Source organism: Centruroides sculpturatus, unplaced genomic scaffold (genome assembly GCF_000671375.1).
Source record: "Centruroides sculpturatus isolate CEXI.00-Female unplaced genomic scaffold, Cexi_2.0 scaffold781, whole genome shotgun sequence".
Lineage (NCBI taxonomy): Eukaryota > Metazoa > Arthropoda > Arachnida > Scorpiones > Buthidae > Centruroides > Centruroides sculpturatus.
The window spans coordinates 303,824-330,992 of record NW_019385085.1 but is presented as its reverse complement, the minus strand read 5'-3'; the positions used below and the strand labels follow the sequence as shown (position 1 = coordinate 330,992).

At 28.4% G+C, this 27,169-nt stretch overlaps 2 protein-coding genes across 2 annotated transcripts in view; one reads left to right on the top strand and one right to left on the bottom strand.

Annotated features, from left to right (window-relative positions):
* LOC111634446 (transmembrane protein 130-like) overlaps positions 1 to 15,527 on the bottom strand; it is a 30,800-nt gene extending 15,273 nt beyond the window's left edge. Inside the window, exon 1 of the mRNA XM_023379215.1 lies at positions 15,163 to 15,527. Coding sequence (XP_023234983.1) covers positions 15,163 to 15,262 — 100 coding nt within the window. The 5' untranslated portion in view covers positions 15,263 to 15,527. The remainder of the gene's footprint in view (positions 1 to 15,162) is intronic.
* A 7,319-nt stretch (positions 15,528 to 22,846) lies between these two features.
* Positions 22,847 to 27,169, top strand: part of LOC111634459 (importin subunit alpha-3-like) — a 56,157-nt gene continuing 51,834 nt past the window's right edge. Inside the window, exon 1 of the mRNA XM_023379228.1 lies at positions 22,847 to 23,139. Within this exon, the coding sequence (XP_023234996.1) occupies positions 23,074 to 23,139 (66 nt within the window). The 5' untranslated portion in view covers positions 22,847 to 23,073. The remainder of the gene's footprint in view (positions 23,140 to 27,169) is intronic.

Below are 27,169 nucleotides of genomic sequence, written 5' to 3'. Positions count from 1 at the left end.
GTGGCGACAGCTCAAATTATGATCAGCATTGTGGTGACAGCTCAAATTATGATCAGCATTGTGGCGACAGCTCAAATTATGATCAGCATTGTGGTGACAGCTCAAATTATGATCAGCATTGTGGCGACAGCTCAAATTATGATCAGCATTGTGGTGACAACTCAAATTATGATCAGCATTGTGGCGACAGCTCAAATTATGATCAGCATTGTGGTGACAACTCAAAATTATGATCAGCATTGTGGTGACAACTCAAATTATGATCAGCATTGTGGCGACAGCTCAAATTATGATCAGCATTGTGGTGACAGCTCAAATTATGATCAGCATTGTGGCGACAGCTCAAATTATGATCAGCATTGTGGTGACAGCTCAAATTATGATCAGCATTGTGGCGACAGCTCAAATTATGATCAGCATTGTGGTGACAACTCAAATTATGATCAGCATTGTGGCGACAGCTCAAATTATGATCGGCATTGTGGTGACAACTCAAAATTATGATCAGCATTGTGGTGACAACTCAAATTATGATTGGCATTGTGGCAACAGCAAAGCTGTCGCCACAATGCCAATCATAATTTGAGTTGTCACCACAATGCTGATCATAATTTTAGGTAATAGTAGTTCAATATTCAAGTCAACCACAATTACACAAGTATTCCTTAAAAGTTTTTTCCAAAGTTTTAGCAATCGGTATTATATCTATTTTTAAAAACAAGAATCTGTGGTACATGATTCCTCTCTATATACATACAAAAGATATCTAACGATTAAATGAAAATAAGATTTTACTCCGAGAATCAATTTTGAATGTCTTATCATATTTAAAAAGCTTAATTTTTGCCCACAAATAACTGATACTAAACATGGCCAAATCTAAAAAGAAATGTAGACAGTACAGTGTTAATTATTTGAAATTTGGCTTCATTCCATCATTGTTGGACAAATGATTGCCTACATGCATTTTATGCAACAAAGTTTTGAGCAATGCCGCTATGAAACCATCCAAGCCAGAGAATCATCTGATAAAACAGGCAAAGATTTGAAAAACTTTCAAATATTTAAAGAAAAATTTCACAAGAGTCCCACATTGGATAGTATGTTCACTTCGACGTCACAAACAAACGATGATGGTTTGCTGGCGTCTTACAATATCTGCAAATGACCCATTTCTCTATACAACTGGATAAGTCAACTTTACCTGGTAATGAAGCATTATTATTGGCATATGTTTGTTTTGTTATGGACAAAGAAATCCATGAAGAACTGCTCTTTGTGAGAACTTTGACAACAGACACCAAAGGCGAATCAAATATGTAATGTTTTGAGAGATTATTTCAGGAAAAAGCAATTCTTNGTTCACTTCGACGTCACAAACAAACGATGATGGTTTGCTGGCGTCTTACAATATCTGCAAGTGACCCATTTCTCTATACAACTGGATAAGTCAACTTTACCTGGTAATGAAGCATTATTATTGGCATATGTTCGTTTTGTTATGGACCAAGAAATCCATGAAGAACTACTCTTTGAGAGAACTTTGACAACAGACACAAAAGGCAAATCAATATGTAATGCTTTGAGAGATATTTCATGGAAAAAGCAATTCCTTTATCAAATATAATATAGCAGATGAAACACCAGCCATGTTTGGGCACTATCATGGATTTATAAGCCAATTAAAACAAAATGTACTCGGGGTGTTTGCAATACACTGTGTCTTCCATCAACAACATTTAATTGCTAAAAATCCGAGTGGTAGATTGCATCAATCTCTTCAATTTTTCATTAACGCAGTAAACAAAATTCGAAGTAACACGTTGAATACTAGTTATTTGCACAGCTGTGTGAAGAAAATTACGAGAACTTTCATCAATTGCTCCTTCACACTAAAGTATGTTGTCTGTCAAAAGGCTTATGTTTGACAAGATTTTTTTTACTTTTTGAGACAGTTTTAGAGCTTTTGGATGATAAAGATCCAATTTTAAAAGAAAATTCAATTGAGTGAAAGCCAGACATTGCTTATTTAACAGATTTGTTCACTAAATTTAATGAGGTTAGCTTGCAGTTACAAGGTGACAGTCTAAATTTGATAAAAAGAAAGTCCATCATTTCAGCTTTTCTTGTCAGAATTAATGAAGCAAAATATTGGATGGTGCAAATTTTCCCAGTTTCCCAATTTTTCATAGACAAACTGTCAGGATGATGATGTTTCAACCTATGTTCAACATTTAAATATGCTTCACAAAGGCTTTGAAACTAGGATTGAGAATGTTTTGACTATGGAAATACCACAGTGGATTATCGATCCATATGGTGACATTGAAGAAACGAATGTCATATTACAAGAACTGATCAGAATAAGCATTAACAAAGAACTTAAGGTACAGTTCAGAAAGATATATCAGCAATTTTTGCTTCAGAGAGACATATCTATTACTTATCCAGCATTGTGAAGTATCACAAGAAAGTTTTTGGTAGCTTTTCCATCTTCATACCTCATGGAAAGGGGGTTCAGCGTGGTTGCCAATCTTCTTACAAAAAAAGAAACAGATTAGAAATCACCGATCAACGCGATTTAAGATTACAGCTCACTAAATTGAAGCCAAATATTGAAAATTTGTTATCAAAGCATCAGGCTCATCCCTCCCATTAAAAGCATTTATTTTTTTATGTAGTTATTTTATGTTATAATTTTACTAGATTTGCATTTTGTGTCGTTTTAATTAATAAATGTATAAAACTTAATGTGTTTTTTTTAACTTGTTCACTCTACAGTTAAACCTATCAAAGTGAGTAGCACTGCGTCAGCTGTCAAAAACACATTTGAAGTTGATGAATTTGTAACAATTCAATATTAGAAATGCGGGGGTCTACCCAAAACAGAAAAAATTGGGACGTGGTCTACGAGACAAAAATGTTTGGGGAACTCTGCTCTAGATATACACAAAATTGATAACATGACAAAAACTACTGATTGACGTCTACATCTTTGATTACATAACAATCATATGATTAAACTATCATTTCGTAAGTGTTGTATCTTAAAAATAAATTATGTAGATACATTACCTACTTATAAGTCAAAAAAGTAAATGCTGCATTATAGAATATGTTATCAGGATCATCACCAAAATCTTTAACAATTCTAAATTGTGTTTTTAAATGCTACAACTATAAATTGATAATCACATCACCAAGGAGGTGTAGCTCATCAGGAGTGTGTTTGCTGCAAACAGTTATGGGTTCAATTCTCAGCATCTCTATCAAGGTTGAGAAGTGAATACACAAAAACCACCAATTCCAGCTTTGAGACCTTCTAAAATGGTAAATGGTATCATAAGCTATTTCATTGCTCTCATTAAATTATTTTTTGATTTATAACTTATATTTAAGTCTGTAGTTTAAGTATAATTAAGTTTACTTAAGGTTGAACATAAAATCTGTACACTTTTGCCAACTCCAACTCCATAGACCTGACTTCTATTTATCATTTAAATGTTTTGTTTTGTTTTGGTCGGCTGACAAAGGCTGACACATTTATCTACCTTTTTGGGACCCAGTTTAAGTCTGAGACAGATCCTCAAAAATTTAAACAGGTGGTTCAAACCACATATGTCATCACCCTTCACCACCCTTCCAACTTACTGCAGGCCCAGCCAAATCCATAATGCCATCTAAGTTCCCAATATCATTCAGAATTATTTTCTATATTATAAAATATTTACAAAATTTTACTGTGAAATTCTAACCAAGGTAGCTGCAGAAAGAACCAGACCTTCTCAATCCTCCAGTAAATATTTAATTAACACAATTTTTTGATTAATCATCACCCTCAAGTTATGTAAAACTGTGGAAAATCATGGAACAACAAATACATTATAATGCACTTTAAAAGTTAAGTAACTGAACAAATTGTTAGCATGTTTTAAATAAGACCTCATAATTATTCATCTTTATTGATATTATGCTATCTTATGGTCATAAAAATTCCAGTGACTAAATTCTTGAACTAAACAGGAAGTTGAACAAATTAAAATTTTAAATCACAGTTTCTGTGTAATAAAATTTAATATTTCTAATGAGAAATGAGGAAAATATTTAAATTATAAAATAAAGTCCAAAATTAATCAAACTATTGTATTTTTACTAGTACATTGAGTTTTTGTAGTTTATAATAATGTATCAGTATTCAATTACATTGTAAATTTATCAATTGGATGTTTTCTAGTGATAAAATGAAGCTATTCTAAAATAAGTCAGTAACATTTATTTAGTAATAAATAAATTTGGCTTCTCAAACAAAGCAGGTTTATCATATAGTATACAGAAGATGCTGATTCTCAAACACTAAGTCGGTCAATCACCGTTTATCACTATAATGACTTTGATAACGTAACCTAAATCTGTAGATAAGAAATGATCAATTTCTTATCAGTAAATTTGAAGGTAAAATTTTATATAAATCTGTCAGATTCTAACCAAAAGCACCTGTTGTGAAATAGTTATTGTATGCGTCTAAAATTGATGACATGAAAATTCATCTGTATCTTTGATACTCGAAAGTTAAAAAAGAAATAAATCAAAAACTGATAAGAGTAAACAGCATTCTCATTCTAATAGATGGTTTAAATTAGATAAATTAAGCTGTGTCCCTCACCACCTCATTGCACATCTGGTTGAACATATGGAAAGCTTGGGAGGGAAAACATCATCTTAAAGTTCATATGTTGAAATGAACTGAAGAAAATAATCTCTATTTTTTTTATAAATCAAATTATTTTCAAGAAAATTAAACCCATAAACTAGAATAAAAATTACAAAATGATACATACAAGTTTTTAAATTACAGACTATTTTCATGCATTGAGTAGTTGTTTGATATATACTTAGAGTTTAATTACTCTAATCATAATTCTGAACTGCCAAAATTTTTTTTGGCTGTAATAGGGCTAATTTGAATTCATTATCATTGAACTATAGTAAGATATAGGTAATAGTTGGTGGTGCAACCATCCTCATATACACCAAGTCTTTCCTTAATATTGCTTCATTTAATGTTGTTTTGTTATAACACTGTTGAGAAAAAACCCAAGTACATTTGTAATCATGTACAGCTATCACTATATATAAACAACTCATAACCTAATTTTAACTGATCAAAGCCAAATGATCTTTTGCTAAAATTAAAGCTACTATTGGGTTATGTTAATAATTAATTACTAATTAATTTGACTAGAGATAGGCAGTTAAGCCACCAACTTGTATTAATTTTAATAATTATAATAAATAGAGAGATTGCGGCCGACATTTTCAACTCGAAAACATGTACATTGGACGTTCAGCGTCACCTTCCTGTGAGTATAGAAGTTTGATAATGGCGTTTGGAACATTGAGCATGATTCCACTGATGTTCCAAACGCCATTGTCAAACTTCTATACTCACAAGAAGGTGGTGCTGAACGTCCGACGTACACGTTTTCGCATTGAAAACGTTGGCCGCAACCTCTCAAATAAATTTAATTTAGAAACTTCTAGAAGAAAAGAACTGGTCCCATAACTCCTGCTTACTAAGAATTGTCAGTTATGCTACCTGGACTTCTGTCTAATCTTTGCTTCCAGAACTATTTATTCAGATGTAACCATACTGGTTACTTACAGTGTCAACTGGGGACAACGTAAAGCACCCACAGCCTTTAACTCTCTTCATGGCACTCAGTCAGCTATTGCATTCACCCAGCATATATATAAACAACTCTTGAAAGGACTTCCAATAGATGAAAAGTTCTACACTCTATGATACCAATATGATTTGGATAGAAAATGAAAGAAGACATCTTTGTAGTTAGCAGTTCTAATTTAAAAAATTGTTTTTAATTATTTTTGCATTGTTTTTAAAAGGAAATTTTTAAAATTTGGTGGCCAAATAGTATAGAAAGATCAGTCACCAAAAGTTGTATTCCGTAACATTTAAAGTAAATAAATAGTAACTGCTACTTCAACAAACTGTCTTCAATTTTCAATTATCAATTGGAGAAGAGAAAAATCCAGCTACTTTTCTCAGAACAAAACTTTTTAGAAAACTATTCCCTTTGGACTATGTATTCATCATTAGTCAACATAAAAAATGTATTTCTTATGTTGATCCTGATTGTTGACACAGGCCCAATAGTGCAAAAATTTTCTAAAAATTTCATTGTAGCACTACATTTACACAACAGAAACTTAATCCTAATCACACTTTTGAACCTGATAAACTTTTTTATTTGAAGAAAAGTGAGTTAGCTATTCTTGATTATTATTCTAACTATTAAATTAGTGGCATATTTTGTCATTTGTTTGATACATCATCTTTTTCATTCTATAATTTTCAGTCTCATTTCATTTAAAACAACTCAAAAATCAAAAAGCGTAAAGATTTTTACATGAGAGTACTGAAGATAGTTGCATTACTGTTTAATGTCAGCAAATGCAACAGCAAACAAACATCTAAATATAAAAGTGCAATGTCTATTTTAGCAACAGTTTGCTTGCATTATGTTGTAATTAACAAGGTAGAATGATATATTAAGCTAAATCAATCTCGAATTAACACTATCTTGACCTCTATTCTTGTTATTCCAACTTAGCTTAATCAGGATAAATCTTAATCTAATTAACATTCATTGCATAAATATAGTGAAAGAAAAGCATTTTCAATTTAAACAAGATATCTTAATAAATTCATATACGAAACCCCAACAAAATCATATTATTACTCAATTTAATTCAGTTAAACAATAGGCTGCATGTTTTCTGCAGAGATGTCTCTAAAGAAAGATCATCTCTGCAATGGAAGATCACTAGTGATTGAACACGGCAAAAGTGAAGACATTTTAGTCTTTCTACATATTTTTTATTAATATGTAAATTCATCAGCCTATTTTTTTAATAAAAATTTAGAGCAGCCAGATGGTCAAGCGGTCAAGGTGGCTGCCTACCGCTCTGGGAAACCTGGGTTCGAATCCGAACAGGTTAAAAAAATCCCCAGGAATTTTTCGGGGGATGGTCCGTTCAGATATGTCGAGCCCCGTCCCTCACCACCCAGCAGCCCCATTGTGGGCCTGGTCGAACCCATAATGGGCTTGCAAAAAGAGGCCCTCTTAGTGTCCACAGGGTGGAAAGAGTTAAAAAAAATAATAATAATAAGAATTTAGAAAGATGTGTTTGATTTTTAGCATATAAGAGAATAGTATTAAATAAGAGTCCAGAGAAATTAATCTTATGGTAAATACACAAATATTTTTAAATACTATTTTCCACCCTGTCTTTTGACACTGAGATGACTTTTATTTTTGCTCATCTCACTGCAGTCTAACTCGTGACTAAGCTATAGTGAGAAGAGTTGGATGGGAAAGGAGAGATTAGCATATCCAATCTACTTGTGAAAATTTCCAAATTTCTAATTCAATCAGCAGCAAGATTCCTCCCAGATAGCAATCACTTTGGCCATCCAGCCACCAAATATGGACTTATTTCATTGCATGAAAATGTTTCTTGATTGTAATAAAATGTATTAGTCATATTTGTTCAGACTTTCTGTATAATATTATCATTATATACTTACAATATACAGTGGAAAATATAAAAGGTTCTGTTTAAAATTAATTATAATCTACATTGTAAAGAAAAAAAATTTCTAAAAATCCAGGATGTAATATAATTATTTTTAAAAAAATACATTGTAAAAATACAAAGTATTACAGACAATATGAATATGAATTCTTGTCTTTTCCTTCGTCCTCTTTCAACATCACAGGAACATGATCCACACAGCGGAGTCGACCTTTCTTTTTAGGCAACTTTCCCCGCCTACATTTATGTAAATCAAGTAAAAGTTTCTTGACTATGGATTCCATTGTAAAAATCGTTTACATTATAAAGAAAAAAATTTCTAAAAATATAGTATTCATAAATGTAGGCGGGAAAAGTAGCCTAAAAAGAAAGGTCGACTCCGCTGTGTGGATCATGTTCCTGTGATGTTGAAAGAGGACGAAGGAAAAGACAAGAATTCATATTCATATTGTCTGTAATACTTTGTATTTTTACAATGTATTTTTTTTAAGTAACTAATTAGTTTGGTTTGCTTCTTTAATGCTTGCTTTTTATCTTTGAACTTTGGTAGTTTTCACATAGAAATTAAACAATAATTCTTTTTACTGTCATTGCACTACAATTAATGTAACCATTTAATGCCAAAATTATTTGTTAGTATAATATCAAAGATGCTTTAAAATGAATTATACAACAAAAAGTAAAGCTATCGTCATAGTTAACATATTTTTGTCAACTCGCACGTTGAGCAATCGAGGGATGTGACATCAATATTTGTGAAAGTATGTTAATTTGATAGATTACCGATTTCTATAACGTGGACTGATATTTTTGACCCCAGTATTGGCATTATATCTCATCTGAAGTATATTTGTTTTTTCTTAATAATATGGTGCAAGATGTTGGGCCAATATCTTGCATCACGTTAATAAAACAAAAGCAGTCAAAGGTGGAGTACTTACTATATTACATGATCATAATTTTTAATTTACTGAATAATAATTGATTAATATTTTTAACATTATGTAGACCATTTTTAAATATTTAAGCTTTACATTTAAATACTGAAGAAAGAAGACTTTTTAATATTCATAAACAAGAAGTAGATAACATTTTTTTAACAATCAGAATTCTTTTATTTTAAATTAACTAGAAAATGTTTGTCAATAATTAATTTAAATTCAATAGTCTGAAGTAATTCAATTTTAACTATTCAAAATATTATTTCTCTGTATTTAGTAATTTCATTTGAACAAAATAAATTTTGTCACCTTTAGATTTTTAATTATTTCATTGATTAAATGTAACATAATTTTCTTTTATTAGATTTTAAATAAATAAAGAACAAATAATATTGATCATGATACTGAATCAGATGTTCTTTAATGAAAGAAAGGTTAATAATAGGGCCACAAGAACTTAAAGGCAAAAAACTTTTTTTTAATAGAATGACAATTTTACATATTGAAAAATCCAGAGATATATTTTATATTAATGAACAAAAATTATTTGTCATTGTCACAATGCCCGATTACAATTTTTAGTCATATTTTTTATTTACTTAATTTAAAATATATGCTCTCATATCAAATTAGTAGTCTTGCCCCTGTACATCGTGTTTTTCCTTATAACAACAGGAGTCATGTCAGCCATCTGTGTAACTCTGTTTTGGGTAAAATATTTGACTTTTGTTCTAGACCAGAAGTTCGTATATAGTTAATTGGGGCTCCTGCCCCTGATCTTTCCATATCTGATCTCGACATTCATCTGTATAATACTGTTCTAGAGATTAAGGAAGGAAAGACACACAGACAGATGGAAAACAGTGGGAATTTATAAATCTACAATTTTTTCAAATTGCAGCCTTATAACAAATACTTAAAGAAAACAATGTTATTCCAAAATTTTTAGGCTAAGCTAATCAAAGTAGAAGTTTCATATTTGTGTATTCTTTATTTGTGGTTTGATATTTGCAACCATTTTTCACATTCACAAAGCTAAAATTCATGTATCTGTGAAAGAATTAACATAAATAATAAAACACTGGCTAAAGAGAGAAATGATTTTCAATGTTTTCATTGTTATTCTATTGTGAATCGTGTTGCCAACCATTATATTTTGCTAGTGGATATTATCTTACAGTTAGCTGTGTTATTTATGTACATGCACTTGCATGAATAATAAAGACCGTGTTAACAACAGCGTTCGAAACCAAAATCCAGCAAACAAAATAATGGGAGCTAGCGTTATTGCTTGTGTTAAACGAGCATCGTCAGGCTAAATGATCCCGCAGCTGTTAAAACAACGTGGGATTGTCATACATGTGTTAAGAGGGAAGATGACATTACAAAGAGGGAGGGAGGGAGGGTGAGAGAATAGAAAGTTCACAGTTTGTAGAATGTCTTCCACACTGTGGGGTAGGAATTCACATCGCAAAAGTTAACTGCTTTATTTTTTCTGGCCGCCTTGTATTTCTACCTGCTTTAAATATCTGAGATGATGTTTCAGGATGGAGCTATATATGAGGCGTGCACAGTCAAAATGAACATCTATGTCGGGGTCGGAGGCAAAGGTGTCTAGGCGGTGTCGACCGAACTTTTCGGNGACAGAATCGTTTATTTATTAATCATTCATTTTCTTCAATAATTATAACTTTTCATTTATTATATATATATGAAATAACAAGCAATATAAAAATTGTGCAATTAAAGTGAATATTATTCCAATGTCAATTCTATGAATAATATCTACTTATTACTTTAGCTTAAAGTTTCTATTTCTTTAAAGTGATATCTGTTTTGTGTTGGTCATAATATCGACATTCATAGGAATATCAGGAAAGAGGAAATATTACTTCTAGTATAAAATGTTTAAACAGCGATAATTCACGTTTAATATAATGTTCCTTCTCCAACGAAATGAACTATAATTCGATATTTTTACGGCTGTAATCTTCCATAAGTTACTTCATAAATTAAACTAATTATACTATATAAAAAAGTATATTCAATAATAATAAAGAAAATGATCTAAGTATTTGAAAAACATTATAAATGAATCAGTCTGAACTTTAAGCTGAAACAGTATATAATAACTGTAAATAGTAACAATAATCATAGCCATTTTGTTTTCACTAAATCACTTGATGACAACAGTTGTGTACAGTTGTGTAAATTACACGATTGTAGGTTACACATTTCGAGATTTTCTTATTATATACAGTAAAACCTGTCTATGGCGACCACCCACGGTTCCTTCAAAAAGTGGTCTATTAGACAGGTGGTCGTTTAATACAGGTAACTTATTATGTAAATTGAAAATTCCGTGCCAGAAATTTTTGCCCGTTTTGACAGGTGCCCGTCCAATGCAGGTGGTCGCCTAAGCAGTTTTCACTGCATATGGTGAAGATTTTTATTCTAAAGGTTATTTCTTACTTATATACTGTACATTAACACCATGGTTATATTTAAAGGGCTATACACCACAGGTAATAGGTTGACAGACTGATATTTTTACTCTATATCTCTTTTCTTCAAAATGTGCTATACATTTCAGACTTAAAGTCCATCTTCAGTTGGAGTAAAATGATCATGGTACTTAAAAGGTATCAGTGTGTCAGTATACGACCTGTGCTGTGATAGTCCTTTAAATATAATCACATTGTTATTGTGCATAAGTACAGTGAAACCTCACTTAATGAGCATAATTCATTCCAGAATCTTACTCGTAATGTGAAATACTTGTTAAGCGAAACAATTTTTCCCATATAAATTAATGTGAAATACAATAATGGGTTCCATGCTGAAAAAATACTCAAATCTATTATGCATAATGTTTATCTAAAGAAAATTATACAATATACATTGTTAAGGAGTGTGAATCATTTTCATCTTTTCTTCTAGTGTGGAATGAACCAACCTGGAATGCAAATTTGATTTGCAGAAAACAAAAAAAACCAAAAAAATATGTCTCATAAACAGCCAAACAATATGCCAAATTCTTGGGTTATGTAAAAGCTATAATTAAATTTTAGAAATTGATTAATTTGACTAGAGGTAGGCAGTTATGCTTCCATCTTGTATTAATTTTAATGACCAATTCCAAATTAAATTTTAGAAATGTCTAAATTAAAAATTAACTATTTATAATTATTAAATTTAATACAAGATGGAAGCATAACTGCCTACCTCTAGTCAAATTAATCAATTTCTAAAATTTAATTATAGCTTTTACATAACCCAAGAATTTGGCATATTGTTTGGCTGTTTATGAGACATATTTTTTTGGTTTTTTTTGTTTTCTGCAAATCAAATTTGCATTCCAGGTTGGTTCATTCCACACTAGAAGAAAAGATGAAAATGATTCACACTCCTTAACAATGTATATTGTATAATTTTCTTTAGATAAACATTATGCATAATAGATTTGAGTATTTTTTCGGCATGGAACCCATTATTGTATTTCACATTAATTTATATGGGAAAAATTGTTTCGCTTAACAAGTATTTCACATTACGAGTAAGATTCTGGAATGAATTATGCTCATTAAGTGAGGTTTCACTGTACTTATGCACAATAACAATGTGGTTATATTTAAAGGACTATCACAGCACAGGTCGTATACTGACACACTGATACCTTTTAAGTACCATGATCATTTTACTCCAACTGAAGATGGACTTTAAGTCTGAAATGTATAGCACATTTTGAAGAAAAGAGATATAGAGTAAAAATATCAGTCTGTCAACCTATGACCTGTAGTGTATAGCCCTTTAAATATAACCATGGTGTTAATGTACAGTATATAAGTAAGAAATAACCTTTAGAATAAAAATCTTCACCATATGCAGTGAAAACTGCTTAGGCGACCACCTGCATTGGACGGGCACCTGTCAAAACGGGCAAAAATTTCTGGCACGGAATTTTCAATTTACATAAAAAGTTATCTGTATTAAACGACCACCTGTCTAATAGACCACTTTTTGAAGGAACCGTGGGTGGTCGCCATAGACAGGTTTTACTGTATATATATATAATATCTATAAAGTTGAAACCACAATACTAGTGGATCTTAAACTTAGCACTAGTATCTTATAAAGTCAAAATCTTCCAAAGTTATTCATCCACAGCACTAGTGGATATAATGTGGTACAGGTGTGAATATAAGTTTGCACCTCTTAACTTAGGTCTCACCTAATATCAGTTCTAGTTATGCTACAGCTGTTCAGCTCTCCCATATTTGACAGCCATGAGCCACCACTGAATTTAACTAAAATGGCAAAATTATTTACATATTTTTCAGCCTATTATATTTTGTATTGTTGTTCAACATTGCCTATGTTAAGTACACTTTTTGACACACATTTATTTTGGTAGATAAATTAATTATTATTTTTGTTTTAATTAACAGTTAAATAATATTTTGATAAAATAAAATAAATCTGATACTTTCACATTCTGTTCTTCAGATAAGATAACAGTTTATTTTTATCCAGAAGAGAATCAACAGTTATACAGTCAATAGCATTATATACATTTATCAGTAAACATCTTATCCAAAAAATTTTTTAAAATAAATTAATCTATGGTTATATCTGTAGTCATCATATAGATGCTGAATTTGAAAATACAGTAGAAGTATGGCAGTACAGCACCCAATAATTCCGAATGTCGAAAACCAATAGTCCAGAATGTTGGATACTTTGAATTATTCCAAAATATCCAACAATAATCTAATATGTTAGTACAGTAAGACTCCACTTAACGCGCGGGATGCGTTCCTAGACAACAAAGTGCTAAGTGAAACAGTGTTAAACGAGGTCATTTTAACATAGAGTAAATAGGGATAAGGAAACACGCAATCAAATGTAAACAAATTTTACTTTAATTTTAAGTTATTTTTATATTAAATTAATTTGTATAATAATATATGTTAAATAAAACAAACACATGCACACAGAAATGTAAAGTTCATTTTTTGTGATGAAGGTCCTGACTTTTCTGAAATTCTTGTTCTTTTGCAATAAAGTCGTGAAGTTTCATTTGTTGCTTTATTTCACGTGCAAATTCATACAAGTTTAAGTTAAATAAGTGTTGTTATTTTTCATACTTTTTTATTTTGTGGTCTCAGACTATCTGTCTCTTGTTAGTGTTCCAATAACTGGTGAAATAAGGTATTATAATAAGACGGATGTAGTGGTTGGAATGTCCAGTAATGTATACTATGGTAATAAGGAATTTGAAGACAGTGGTGTAATGATATATCTAATGAAAAAAGTGATGTAGATGACTGTAATAATGACTATTATATGGAAAATGAACAGTGATATGGAAATAGATGAAGAATCATCAAAAGAAACAAAAGTAGAAGAGAAAAACAGTACAAACATGTTTCCTGTATAAAAAGCATATATTTTTGACAAACTCCAGATCATTTGTCTACAGTACACCAAAAAGATATGCATAGACCGTTTTGAAGAATTATAAAAGCTTTGACCATTGTACATTTGTGAATATTAAATATTCTTTCAAGCTATATTGACAAATTTTTATGTTAGTATTTAAGAATTAACACAAAATTTGTTTCATTTACTTTTGTATTCTGTGTTATTTTACACTGCATGTTATCACATATTGTGCAAATACCATGTATATTGTGTATTCTGTCATACTATGAAAAATAATTAAATATTAACTGATATTTATTAGTTACAGCTAGAAAATTATGTAAGATATTAAAAATTAAATTGATTAATGTAAAATATAACAATAATAAAAGTCCAGCAGTCTTAAAGAGTGGCTCTAATTACACTACAGAAACTCTCTCTTTTTAGTTATAAATTAACAGGAATAAATTTTACTTAATCTATATCTAATGAAAGATAGTCTATATGTATTAAAAATAAATATAGCTGAATTATTAGTGCCAAAAATAATGATTTGATAATTTTACAATGAGGATAATTTTACGACGATTCATCTTATCATTCATATGTGTACTTATATTCAAAATACAAATCATAAATTTTAAGATAAAGAATTTTAATTAACAAATATATTCTCAACTGAATAAGATAAATAATCATAAACAATCAAGCAGACATTTCCCATTATTACAACTATATCTGACTCATCTTACAGTAATATAAATCCATTGGTAATTTTATTCACTTCAATAAACTAATTTACATGGTATGAATTTATGTTATTTAATGAAAAAGTATATGTATATGTATTTTGATATATATTCTTCAAACTGAGTGAAAAGAATCATATTTGAATATACAAAGATTTCTATTTCTATTTTTTTTTTTAGTGGATTTAAACAAACATTTATCATTTATTTATGCTTAGCATATAAACATGATAATACAGTATAAAAATAAGGAGTCATGAAACACATTAGAACTACAGAAATACTTTAAATTGATTTATGTATAAATTCTTAAGATTAAATAAAAATTATTTGAGTTTTAAATATCTCTGTCTGTTAAATTTTAATTATTGTCTAACAACGTTAAGTTCAACTCCGAAGTCCAAATGCCAAGTACAGAAACTGAAACTTACCAAAGACATTGGCCACAGATTTTGAGTAATCTCTGGCTCCAACTGTAGAAAAACCGACGTAACTGCTTATAAAAACGATCCAATACGAAAATATCGCCATTAATTTAAAAAATAATAATGTTCTGACATGTAATTATTTCCTTTCATGATAACGAACAGACCAACTCCACATCGCAATATTTCATAAACAAAACTTTACCTCGAAACAGCACGTGAGTTTGACTTTAGCCAATCGCTTGCTGGTATTTTATAATTTAATATTTTTTTTACCCATCAATTTTTAATTAACTATAAATTCGTTCAAACTAAAATTTATTTGAAGGTTATTCAATGGAATACACAATAAATTTGATAAAATAATTAACATCTCCTAACCATAATATGTATCACGTGGAAAGTTATCACGTGATTTACTGATCATATTACATCACGTGTTTTATAACTTGTTCGTCGCTCTAAAGATGTCGCCCTAGTTCAAAATTCTCAACGAGCGCTTAATAATTTTAAATATAATATTTAATTTTAATGTTTTAATTAAATGTAATTACTTTATTATTTTAATTCCGGAAATAAAATTATATAAATAGTATTTTTAATCAAGGTTGCTTGTTGTTCTCTATTATATGTGTTTGGTTAGCACAATGTTGCTGTTGAGAACGTATCATACAGGAACACTTTAAGAGGAAAAAGGTTGCTTTATTGACTTGGACGGATATGCATTTCGGGCTTAATGCCCCTCTTCAGTCCTATTATTATTACATAATTATCAAATTGGTTACAGGTATCAAAATTTACAGAATTCATTTAAAAAATTAGTATACGCGTACAGTGATTTATATGATAAAATACAATTACCTGAGATAGTGACCATTAAGCTGGTATTACACATAAGATATATATACACATATTTAAACACGGGAGGAGGAATGAGCAAATAGTGCTATCAGATCAATATACATGCACCTGAGGATAGTATAATGTGTGTTAAAATAAAAANTTTTTTTTTTTTTTTTTTTTTTTTTTTTTTTTTTTTTTTTTTTTTTTTTTTTTTTTTTTTTTTTTTTTTTTTTTTTTTTTTTTTTTTTTTTTTTTTTTTTTTTTTTTTTTTTTTTTTTTTTTTTTTTTTTTTTTTTTTTTTTTTTTTTTTTTTTTTTTTTTTTTTTTTTTTTTTTTTTTTTTTTTTTTTTTTTTTTTTTTTTTTTTTTTTTTTTTTTTTTTTTTTTTTTTTTTTTTTTTTTTTTTTTTTTTTTTTTTTTTTTTTTTTTTTTTTTTTTTTTTTTTTTTTTTTTTTTTTTTTTTTTTTTTTTTTTTTTTTTTTTTTTTTTTTTTTTTTTTTTTTTTTTTTTTTTTTTTTTTTTTTTTTTTTTTTTTTTTTTTTTTTTTTTTTTTTTTTTTTTTTTTTTTTTTTTTTTTTTTTTTTTTTTTTTTTTTTTTTTTTTTTTTTTTTTTTTTTTTTTTTTTTTTTTTTTTTTTTTTTTTTTTTTTTTTTTTTTTTTTTTTTTTTTTTTTTTTTTTTTTTTTTTTTTTTTTTTTTTTTTTTTTTTTTTTTTTTTTTTTTTTTTTTTTTTTTTTTTTTTTTTTTTTTTTTTTTTTTTTTTTTTTTTTTTTTTTTTTTTTTTTTTTTTTTTTTTTTTTTTTTTTTTTTTTTTTTTTTTTTTTTTTTTTTTTTTTTTTTTTTTTTTTTTTTTTTTTTTTTTTTTTTTTTTTTTTTTTTTTTTTTTTTTTTTTTTTTTTTTTTTTTTTTTTTTTTTTTTTTTTTTTTTTTTTTTTTTTTTTTTTTTTTTTTTTTTTTTTTTTTTTTTTTTTTTTTTTTTTTTTTTTTTTTTTTTTTTTTTTTTTTTTTTTTTTTTTTTTTTTTTTTTTTTTTTTTTTTTTTTTTTTTTTTTTTTTTTTTTTTTTTTTTTTTTTTTTTTTTTTTTTTTTTTTTTTTTTTTTTTTTTTTTTTTTTTTTTTTTTTTTTTTTTTTTTTTTTTTTTTTTTTTTTTTTTTTTTTTTTTTTTTTTTTTTTTTTTTTTTTTTTTTTTTTTTTTTTTTTTTTTTTTTTTTTTTTTTTTTTTTTTTTTTTTTTTTTTTTTTTTTTTTTTTTTTTTTTTTTTTTTTTTTTTTTTTTTTTTTTTTTTTTTTTTTTTTTTTTTTTTTTTTTTTTTTTTTTTTTTTTTTTTTTTTTTTTTTTTTTTTTTTTTTTTTTTTTTTTTTTTTTTTTTTTTTTTTTTTTTTTTTTTTTTTTTTTTTTTTTTTTTTTTTTTTTTTTTTTTTTTTTTTTTTTTTTTTTTTTTTTTTTTTTTTTTTTTTTTTTTTTTTTTTTTTTTTTTTTTTTTTTTTTTTTTTTTTTTTTTTTTTTTTTTTTTTTTTTTTTTTTTTTTTTTTTTTTTTTTTTTTTTTTTTTTTTTTTTTTTTTTTTTTTTTTTTTTTTTTTTTTTTTTTTTTTTTTTTTTTTTTTTTTTTTTTTTTTTTTTTTTTTTTTTTTTTTTTTTTTTTTTTTTTTTTTTTTTTTTTTTTTTTTTTTTTTTTTTTTTTTTTTTTTTTTTTTTTTTTTTTTTTTTTTTTTTTTTTTTTTTTTTTTTTTTTTTTTTTTTTTTTTTTTTTTTTTTTTTTTTTTTTTTTTTTTTTTTTTTTTTTTTTTTTTTTTTTTTTTTTTTTTTTTTTTTTTTTTTTTTTTTTTTTTTTTTTTTTTTTTTTTTTTTTTTTTTTTTTTTTTTTTTTTTTTTTTTTTTTTTTTTTTTTTTTTTTTTTTTTTTTTTTTTTTTTTTTTTTTTTTTTTTTTTTTTTTTTTTTTTTTTTTTTTTTTTTTTTTTTTTTTTTTTTTTTTTTTTTTTTTTTTTTTTTTTTTTTTTTTTTTTTTTTTTTTTTTTTTTTTTTTTTTTTTTTTTTTTTTTTTTTTTTTTTTTTTTTTTTTTTTTTTTTTTTTTTTTTTTTTTTTTTTTTTTTTTTTTTTTTTTTTTTTTTTTTTTTTTTTTTTTTTTTTTTTTTTTTTTTTTTTTTTTTTTTTTTTTTTTTTTTTTTTTTTTTTTTTTTTTTTTTTTTTTTTTTTTTTTTTTTTTTTTTTTTTTTTTTTTTTTTTTTTTTTTTTTTTTTTTTTTTTTTTTTTTTTTTTTTTTTTTTTTTTTTTTTTTTTTTTTTTTTTTTTTTTTTTTTTTTTTTTTTTTTTTTTTTTTTTTTTTTTTTTTTTTTTTTTTTTTTTTTTTTTTTTTTTTTTTTTTTTTTTTTTTTTTTTTTTTTTTTTTTTTTTTTTTTTTTTTTTTTTTTTTTTTTTTTTTTTTTTTTTTTTTTTTTTTTTTTTTTTTTTTTTTTTTTTTTTTTTGCTTCTACGATTCACGATACATTCGCAATCGTGTATGCCACTAATGTCAAACGGGACTATTTTGTACGGGTAACTACACCACCACCGCATTTTTTATTAATTTTTTTTTCACACAACTGAATTTTGATCTTTTAAATTGAAATACCTGATTAAAGGGTGGCCGAAATTTTTCTCCGCCCCGGGCGGCTAACACCCACGGTACGCCACTGCGCATCTGAACTCGTCTATCAAAAAATTGGCGCATGGTATGCAAAAGGTTGGCCACCCCTGCTGTAACCAATTTGATAATTATGTAATAATAATAGGACTGAAGAGGGGCATTAAGCCCGAAATGCATATTCGTCCAAGTCAATAAAGCAACCTTTTTCCTCTTAAAGTGTTCCTGTATGATACGTTCTCAACAGCAACATTGTGCTAACCAAACACAGTATTTTTAATATACTCGATATACTTTAATATACTTTATAATCCTCGAAGATAACAGGAAAATGGGATTCGAACTAACTAAAAAAAACACGAAAAGTTAATAGATATTTAATTATAAAATAAAATAAAATTATAAAAATTAAAACAATATAAGCTCATAAAAATTTACGAAAATATAGTTAGAATGTATTGTACTTTAACCCCATTTGCAATACAATATGGACTGAACCTAATGCTGTATGCAACCATTTTTTTTCCTATAAGACTCTTACATTATGCAGCAATTTCATTAATTAAAATATACAGATCGAAAATTTTCATGTGAAAATTTTTGACTAATTAATTTTAATATTCCAGAATAAACAACTCTTACAAAACAGTTCTAGAACTGACCACAATCACGTGCATAGGAATGCCAATCACGAATAAGTTTACGAATTCGATTAAGTATTAATAGTTATGATTGGAAGAAAGATTTACGTTATTCTAATTTTCGAGAGTAATTTTTTTTATTATTTATATTGAATTCGAAATTGTATGTTCTGCTTGAACGAGAGATAAACTGTCAAATTTCTAGATCTTTAGTTTTTCTCTATTATTACTTTACTGTAGTAGCTTCATTTCTAATTGCGATATAGCGGTTTTTAATGGACGTTTAGATATTGCCACACAAAAAATCATTGAAGCAAACAGAAAATGCCTCTTATCTGATCTTATTATAGTTGTATAATAAGATAAATACAATACAGTATTTCGAAGAAAATAGAGATTTTAACTGTAAAATTGGTATCATAAATCAATATTTTATAAATTTCCTAGACTTTTTGAAAACAATGGAAATGATGACCACTAAATTATTGCTTAACGGCGTATTTATAGAGGTGATCAGTTCACCTGCGTAATTTAATTCTTTACAAAATCATCTATTAATGCCACTTTTCGTTAATCAAATGATAATCAAAGTGAATGCAAAATGTTAGACTCGTAGCTAATATTCTAGAACAAAATTAAGTGTTAATTCTAGAATTAAACTAAAAAGTCTCAAGTCTTAACTGCAAAAAGCACGATAAACCAAATTATAAGAGTACTAAGTGTTAATCATGTTTAGGGCTCTAGAGCTCCCATTTTCCAAAAATTTATTATGAATCTCTGAGATGGTCGGATGCCGAACGGTTAATATCAAAATACAAATTGTTATAATACGCGAAAAGTAACTTTTACTATTTTTCTAGACTTACGCAAGTTGAAAAATCTTAAATACTTCTATTTTCTTTTATAAAATTCTACTTTCCCTGGACGTACTTGTCACGTTTCCAAGTAGCAATATCTACTTTTAACAAATTCTTATGTTAAAATTTACTTTAAATTCAATGTGTAGACTTCGTATCGGATATGCAATGATTCGGCCATTGTTAAACAGTATTTTATGAACATTAAATTAATAATTTGAATTTTTTTTTATTTTTTTGGTACTTTATCTGCACTCTCTGCAAAATTGAGGCAGTTCTGTACGGAAAACTTCTGCTTTCTGGTGATGTAAATTCTTTTCTGTTTTAATTTAACATTAGAAACTGAATTTACATCATCAGATTTTTACTGCAATATGTGATATTTTGGCAAGGTATGTTTCAGGTATTCTATCAATAACACATCTTGTAGGCGAATTGCGTGTCTGTTGAAAGTTGAAGGCAACTTTTCTTTTTCGTCTTTCAAAAGTTTTGACCCGCAGTTACATCTGCATATCGATGTCGGTAGTGGACCACTCTCAATGCGGTCTGAAATAATAATAATAATAAAAAAACACTAACATAGCATTTCCAATTATTTTGATGAAATCTTTTTCAACTTCTTTCGCTCTTTGAGTACTAAGAAGATCTCTTTTTAGAAAACACATTATGGATTCGTCTAGGCTTTCAATGGAGCGGCGGAGTGGTGAGGAATGTGGCTCAACAAATTCGGATTGACAACCCCGAAAGATTCCTGGGGTTTTTTGACCAGTCCGGATTCGATTCCGGATCTCTAGAACAGTAGACTGCCACCTTAACGCTCCGCCATCTGGCTGTCATTTTAATGAGTTAGATCAGGGGTCGCCATAAACCAGATCTGGCCCCCGAGGTCAGTTCATCCGGCCGGCCGCGGCACTGTGCCACGAATGAGCTAAAATATAATTATTTATATGAAAACATCATAGATTGTAGATGAACATACTATGTAGAAAAAATAAAAATAAGAGTAAGTAAAAATGCTAAAATTGGTCCCATCTGATTTTTGCATTTGACAGTAATAAATTTTTTAGGAAAATCAGTGAAATGAAAAATTCGGCGACTTTTTGCGACATTGGATATCACAGCGCTTTTTTTGCAAGTACTTGCAATGAAGTTTCTAAAAATAGATTAAGATCTTGCTGTGTATTGGTAAATAAATATGTTGGTTTTCTTATTTTTTGTGTATTCAGTATACTATATTGAACAAAATGGTTATGCGGCCCGCGCTCTTCATTCTCTGTTATCTGGCCCGGTATGCAAAAAGTTTGGTGACCCCTGAGTTAAACAAACGTTTGGAATTTTCTATTCCTAGGCCGCAGTTTGCCGCTAAACAATGGCATCCTTTCTTCCAATATTACTATAGCAATTTCAAGAAATTCAAAATTTGCTTTGATGTAAGCTAATTCATGCGCAAAAGCTCTTTCTCTAAAACATGAAAAGGATTAAACCCTTCAACCATAAAAGGAGGCCAAATCAAACCCAACTCCAATGTAGGAGCTAAACTTCTATGAAAAAAAGCTCAAAAAAAGAAAAACGAAAAAGAAAACCTAACTCAGAGAAAATCTTTGCTCACTGCATCATTCGGGTTAACGCTTGAAATGATTCTCTTTATGTCTTCGTAATTATCAGCATAATAGCTGGCAGCATTTATCCAGATACCCCATCAGGTTATTATAGGTGTCGGGAGGCGATGGTACACTGGACAGTTGAATTATAAACTCCCGTCTTCTTGAATGTGTCTTCTCAAAAATTTTTTTACAATTAAGATTAATTTATTAATGTTTGGAAAACTCTATGTGCCAAAATTTTAAACAAAGAATAACGATATTTAAATAAATTAAACGAATGTGCCATAATTAGAATAGAAAGCTGATTGAAAAAAACGATAATAAGGCGATAAGCCAAAAAAAGAAAGATTAAAAAACAAAGGTGATAAATCTAAAAAATTTGCATTCGGATGAGATTCAAACCCGGATTCCTCAGATTTATACACTAAATTCTTGCGCAACTATTCATTGCTTCAAAATTAATTAATTTAGAATCACATTCTATATCTATAATATACAAATGACAGAATTACGATTGTTTGTTGAAGAATCTGAGGGCTTAAAATCATTGCGATAACGATTGCCATCGTTATTTAGCAACGAAACAAATCGCACATAAAATAATGAAGACCGTTTCGTAAATGTTCCGAAAGGGTAAACTAAATCATTTTATGTATTTAATTCGTATTCATTGATACGAATAAATTTTCAAGTCAGTGAGACGTAATCGTAATGGCAAATAGCGCAAAATAATCCGCCATATCGTTATAAGGGAAGCATCGGCCATTAACGATTCCCATCAATTGAACACGAATATTTCAGTAAAACAAATGTTTATTTATAAACAATTAAATTAATACACGAATTTGGAATTTAATCGGCCATTTTGTTTTATTTATTGGAAGAAAGAGCATGCGCAATAAACCAGTACTCGACGGTGAAATTTCGAAATGCACCCATAATAAAAAACAAATTTGGAACCTCGAAGTAAAATATTTTCGTATACGCCAGACGATAAGAGATTAATAATCGCGATTATTGCGGAGTAAATAAAAAGTAGAGAAAATTCCACGGGGGTGGATATCGAGATGCGAACCTGCCGGAACTTATTATAAAAATACCATTGCGAACGACCAAAGAATATAACGGGTGATAAAATAATAATAAAAATTATTGCGATTTTAATAATTTGGAATAATTATTTAACGGTTTGGCACTTTATTTTTCGGGCCAAACGATAACGTCATCTGTAGTCCGGACCGGCGTTTTGAAAGACGCGGAGTTAGCGAGAGGATTTGATTGCGTTTGGTGTGAATCAGTTTCGTCCAAATACGTTGAGAAAAAGGAAGAATCATCGTTGGTGTCGGTTAATATGGCGACGGAAGGTATACCTAAAACGAGATTACAACACTTCAAAAACAAAGGGAAAGATCCAGATGTGAGTTTTTAAACTTTCCTTTGTTCTTTGATTAGCTAAGCCTAATGCCATTACACGTTAAAGGCACGAGCGCCGTCGATGCTCCGGCTTCCACTATGACGTTATAAGGCCCTACCAGGCCTCGATTCGGTAAACAAGACGTTATATAAGCCTCTCGGCCCCTTTTCGACGCCGTAATGTTGGGCGCAACATCTACACCTGACGCTTTTCGTAAACAAACTGCCTAATCGATCACTTCCAACTTCTTTACGTTATTTGCTTCCAGTTCTTATTACCGACGTCTCGATCGCCATTCTTACACCTTTTATCAATTAATGGACGTCGCTGCCTCCGTCCCATTACCTTTTGTAATTGTATGTATTGGTGTCTTGTGCCTTCTTCGTGCTGGCTTGATGGGGATGGTGCTCGAGTAGACGTTGCCACGACAGATCCAGCCATTCGGATTCGTGTATAGAGGGTGAGATGTGAACTTTGAATGAGGCATTTGCTGCCTTCCGTGATTGTGAACCGGCAGAAAAGTCGATGGAACCGTCCTGTACCGGTATGCGTGACCTGTGGCCGGATGATGGCTTTTTACCGCCCGCCGGTATGCTGCCGACTCTCTGTGGTCTACGTGGGACGAACCCGCTTAGAGCTTTGGGTTCCTCCGACTTGGCTTTTTTTGCTCTCTGGGTGTGGTTTATGCTCCGGCGAGATTCTGAGGTGTAATTGGACCGGTTCGTGTGAAAAGAAACTAAACTAAGTTTACTGGCCGGTTAAATGGAGCCTGTAGAGTTTAATCTGTGCTAACGATGGCCAATTCGGTGTACTGACTGTGATGCTCGAGTCCGACTCCATTCTAACCGAGTTGTTGTTCCGTGGTTGAAATTCTAGATTGATCGTATGTAATTCGATTGAAACTCGGATATCTCCGTTTAGTCGATTTTTTACGGATTGTAAGCTTCGTGTTGCTATCCTTCTAACGATGTAAATTTGTATTGCCATCTGTAATGCTAAAAGTTGAACTGCATTCGATACGGGAATAAATTGCAATTAATGGTGCTTGAAATTCTGTAACGATTCTGTTCAAATCGAGAAAAAACCACACGTTTGAGTACTTTTCGGTCCCGTCTTTCTTTTGACGGGTGCTTTTGGCTTCTTTGATGAGCCTGCTTGGGGTCTGTTCGAGATTTTAAATTTTGTTGTTGTAAATTGGTATGTAGGCTCGAGCAATGACGTATCTTCTGAGATTTTTAAGTATTGAAAATGATGTAATGGCCGGGCTTTCTTTGACCGTGTACGATATAACTTCTGGAATATGAGATAATTTATGCTGTGCCTTCGTGTTTGTAAAGTACTATTTGTATGACATTATGTATTTTGGGCCTTAGTTGAAAGTTCTTGTTTGGATTATTATAAAATGATCTCCAGGCATCAAAATTTTGCATTCTTTTTTGGCTTATTCACACCCCTTTATAAATAATTCTGTTCTTTAAAAATTTATTTCTCTGGCTGTTAACACGACACTTGTTAATTTATTTGACACTTTTATATCAATTTCATGTCAATTTTAAACTTGTTTGTTTTAAAACTGAAGTGATGTCAAATTGATGATAAAGTATATTCTTTCTGGCTGAATCAAACATGGCTACAGTTTCAATCTTTTTAGCAGTCAGACTTGTAGGAGAGTGTTAGGTAAAGATACTTCATTCAGGTATAAGTAAATTATTCCGATTGCCAATTGTGTAATTTTTTTATCTATTTGTGTGCTGGTGCTGGATCAAAATGATTCAAAATTGTTTCTAAATGAATTTAGTGTCTTAAATTTAGCAGCTTCTTTCAATACACGGAGAAAATTTATTACACTGTTTACTTTTAGACGAGGAATTTAATTATCAAAACAATAATACTGTAATTTTGGGACATTATAATAAGTAGATGTTTTTATTAATTATATTTAATTAAAGTTCTATGTATAGTGTATGTAATTCTTATGATTGTAATATAAACTTTTTACCATGCTGTTCATGATGAATATATATTCATTTTCTGATTTACAATATATTTGATATGTTGAACAATGTTTTATACTTTTATTCAAGCTTGATTGATTGTCTCTATTCTTAGATTGAATATATTTTTAGCTGAAGAATTGGCATTTTGATGGCTATATATACCAACAGTTTTAAATTTGTGTTCATTAAATGATTCATCTTGACTCCTCGAATCTTACCAATGCAAAAAAGTATAATTTAAAATCTGTTTAATGGTATTTGTTATTTGAGTGTACCTTTTATAAAATTACAGAAATTAACTAAAAAGTCCAGTTACTAATATGCTGTCATGATTAATTCATTGACGATAACATATTTTTATTTTCTGGTCTTTAATTGAAGATTTTATTTAAGTGAGAGGCATTTCTGAGGAAACTTTAATACTTATAATAGCAATAAATTAATTTATCTTTCTACTTTTATAAAATTATGAGGAATAAGTAAACTATTTCTGTCATCTGGTATGTAGTAATCTCTAATTAATTCTGATACTGGATATGTCCTCTTAGAGATAATAGAAGTTTTAATTTTATATCTAATACTACAGTATTAAGTCTTGAAGTAACTCTTTATATATAATTGCTTAAAATAATTTTTATTGCCTAATATTTTAAAATTATTTTTAGTTTATATCAAAGGTTAATTATAAAAATATTACTGTACAATATTCACGAATAGGCCTACTTAATAATCCTGAAATGCCATTGAAATATTTTGTAACTAAAAACTTTCTCTTTTATACTCTGTGAGAGAGAAAGCAATTATACTTAATCAAAGCATCTTTAACAATAGAAGTTGAAGGAACACAAATGTTTTTGACCCGGTTAATGGGGCATCTTCAGATGTATCAGAGACTCATCAGCCTATGTTTAATACATGTGAAGATGCCCTGTTAACTGGGTCAAAAATCTTAGTGTTCCATCAACTTCATCCACTGTTAGAGATGCTTTGATTAATCAAGCAGATTAACCTTAATGGCTAGTTCATTCTTATTAACAACAAACATGTTATATTATAGTTTTGTGATAAATAGTAGTAAAAGTTATTGTGTTATTAATATTTAATGAAATTGAACTTTATATATTTATATTGAAAGCAAGATTATAAAATGTATCATCATTAGTCATAATAAACAAAACATAGACTAGAATAGTGTTTCCCAAAGTTTTATAGTTGGTGAATGGTAGTTTTTAGTAATTTATTTTGCAGCTCACCTTGAATATATATAAATATATTCTGCATTTATGATAATTTCTTTTGTAACTAGGATTTTACCAAGTTCATGATTGTTATATAATAGTACATATTTGACTTCTATAATAATAGATTGGAATGTTTTCAAGTAATGTCATTTTGTATTCTAATATTTAGATACAAAAAATGCAATTAGCATTTTTTGTTTATTATTTTCCACATGCTTTTACTGGATTGTGGACTGCATTTTTGAATAATGCTAGACTAAAGGATAAAAGTTTTTTTTATTAGTCTTGTTTATGGAGTTATTTACATCTAATTTCAAACTCTGGTATTTTATCATTTTTTTTATTACTTTTCCCTCAATTAATACATATTTTTAATAATTCATAATATATTCATAATAAGCTTTGGTCTTCTTGGTTTTGTTCACTTAAATCAAAGCTGTGGTTTTGGTTCACAAAATTTTTAAGGTTTTTTCAATTTTAAATCATACTTTCTTAAAGCTTAATATGCATTATTGATGTTAAACCTGTGAAAATGACGTATGAACAATTTTCATCGTCGTCATAGATATCATTAGGCTACTTTTTAGACTTAAATTTCTATTTAAATGTAAATTTATAGTTTACATTTATTGAAGTTGGAGTCAGTACATAATTTTTAGTGTATTCAACTCCACAGCTCTGCTTTAGATCCAGTCACTCTAGTTCTACCTCCTTTAACATTCATTTTTTTTATTCAGATTTTTTTCAGTTTAGTAATCCTGTTATTTCTAATGGATTGCTTGTGTTCCTTCAGTC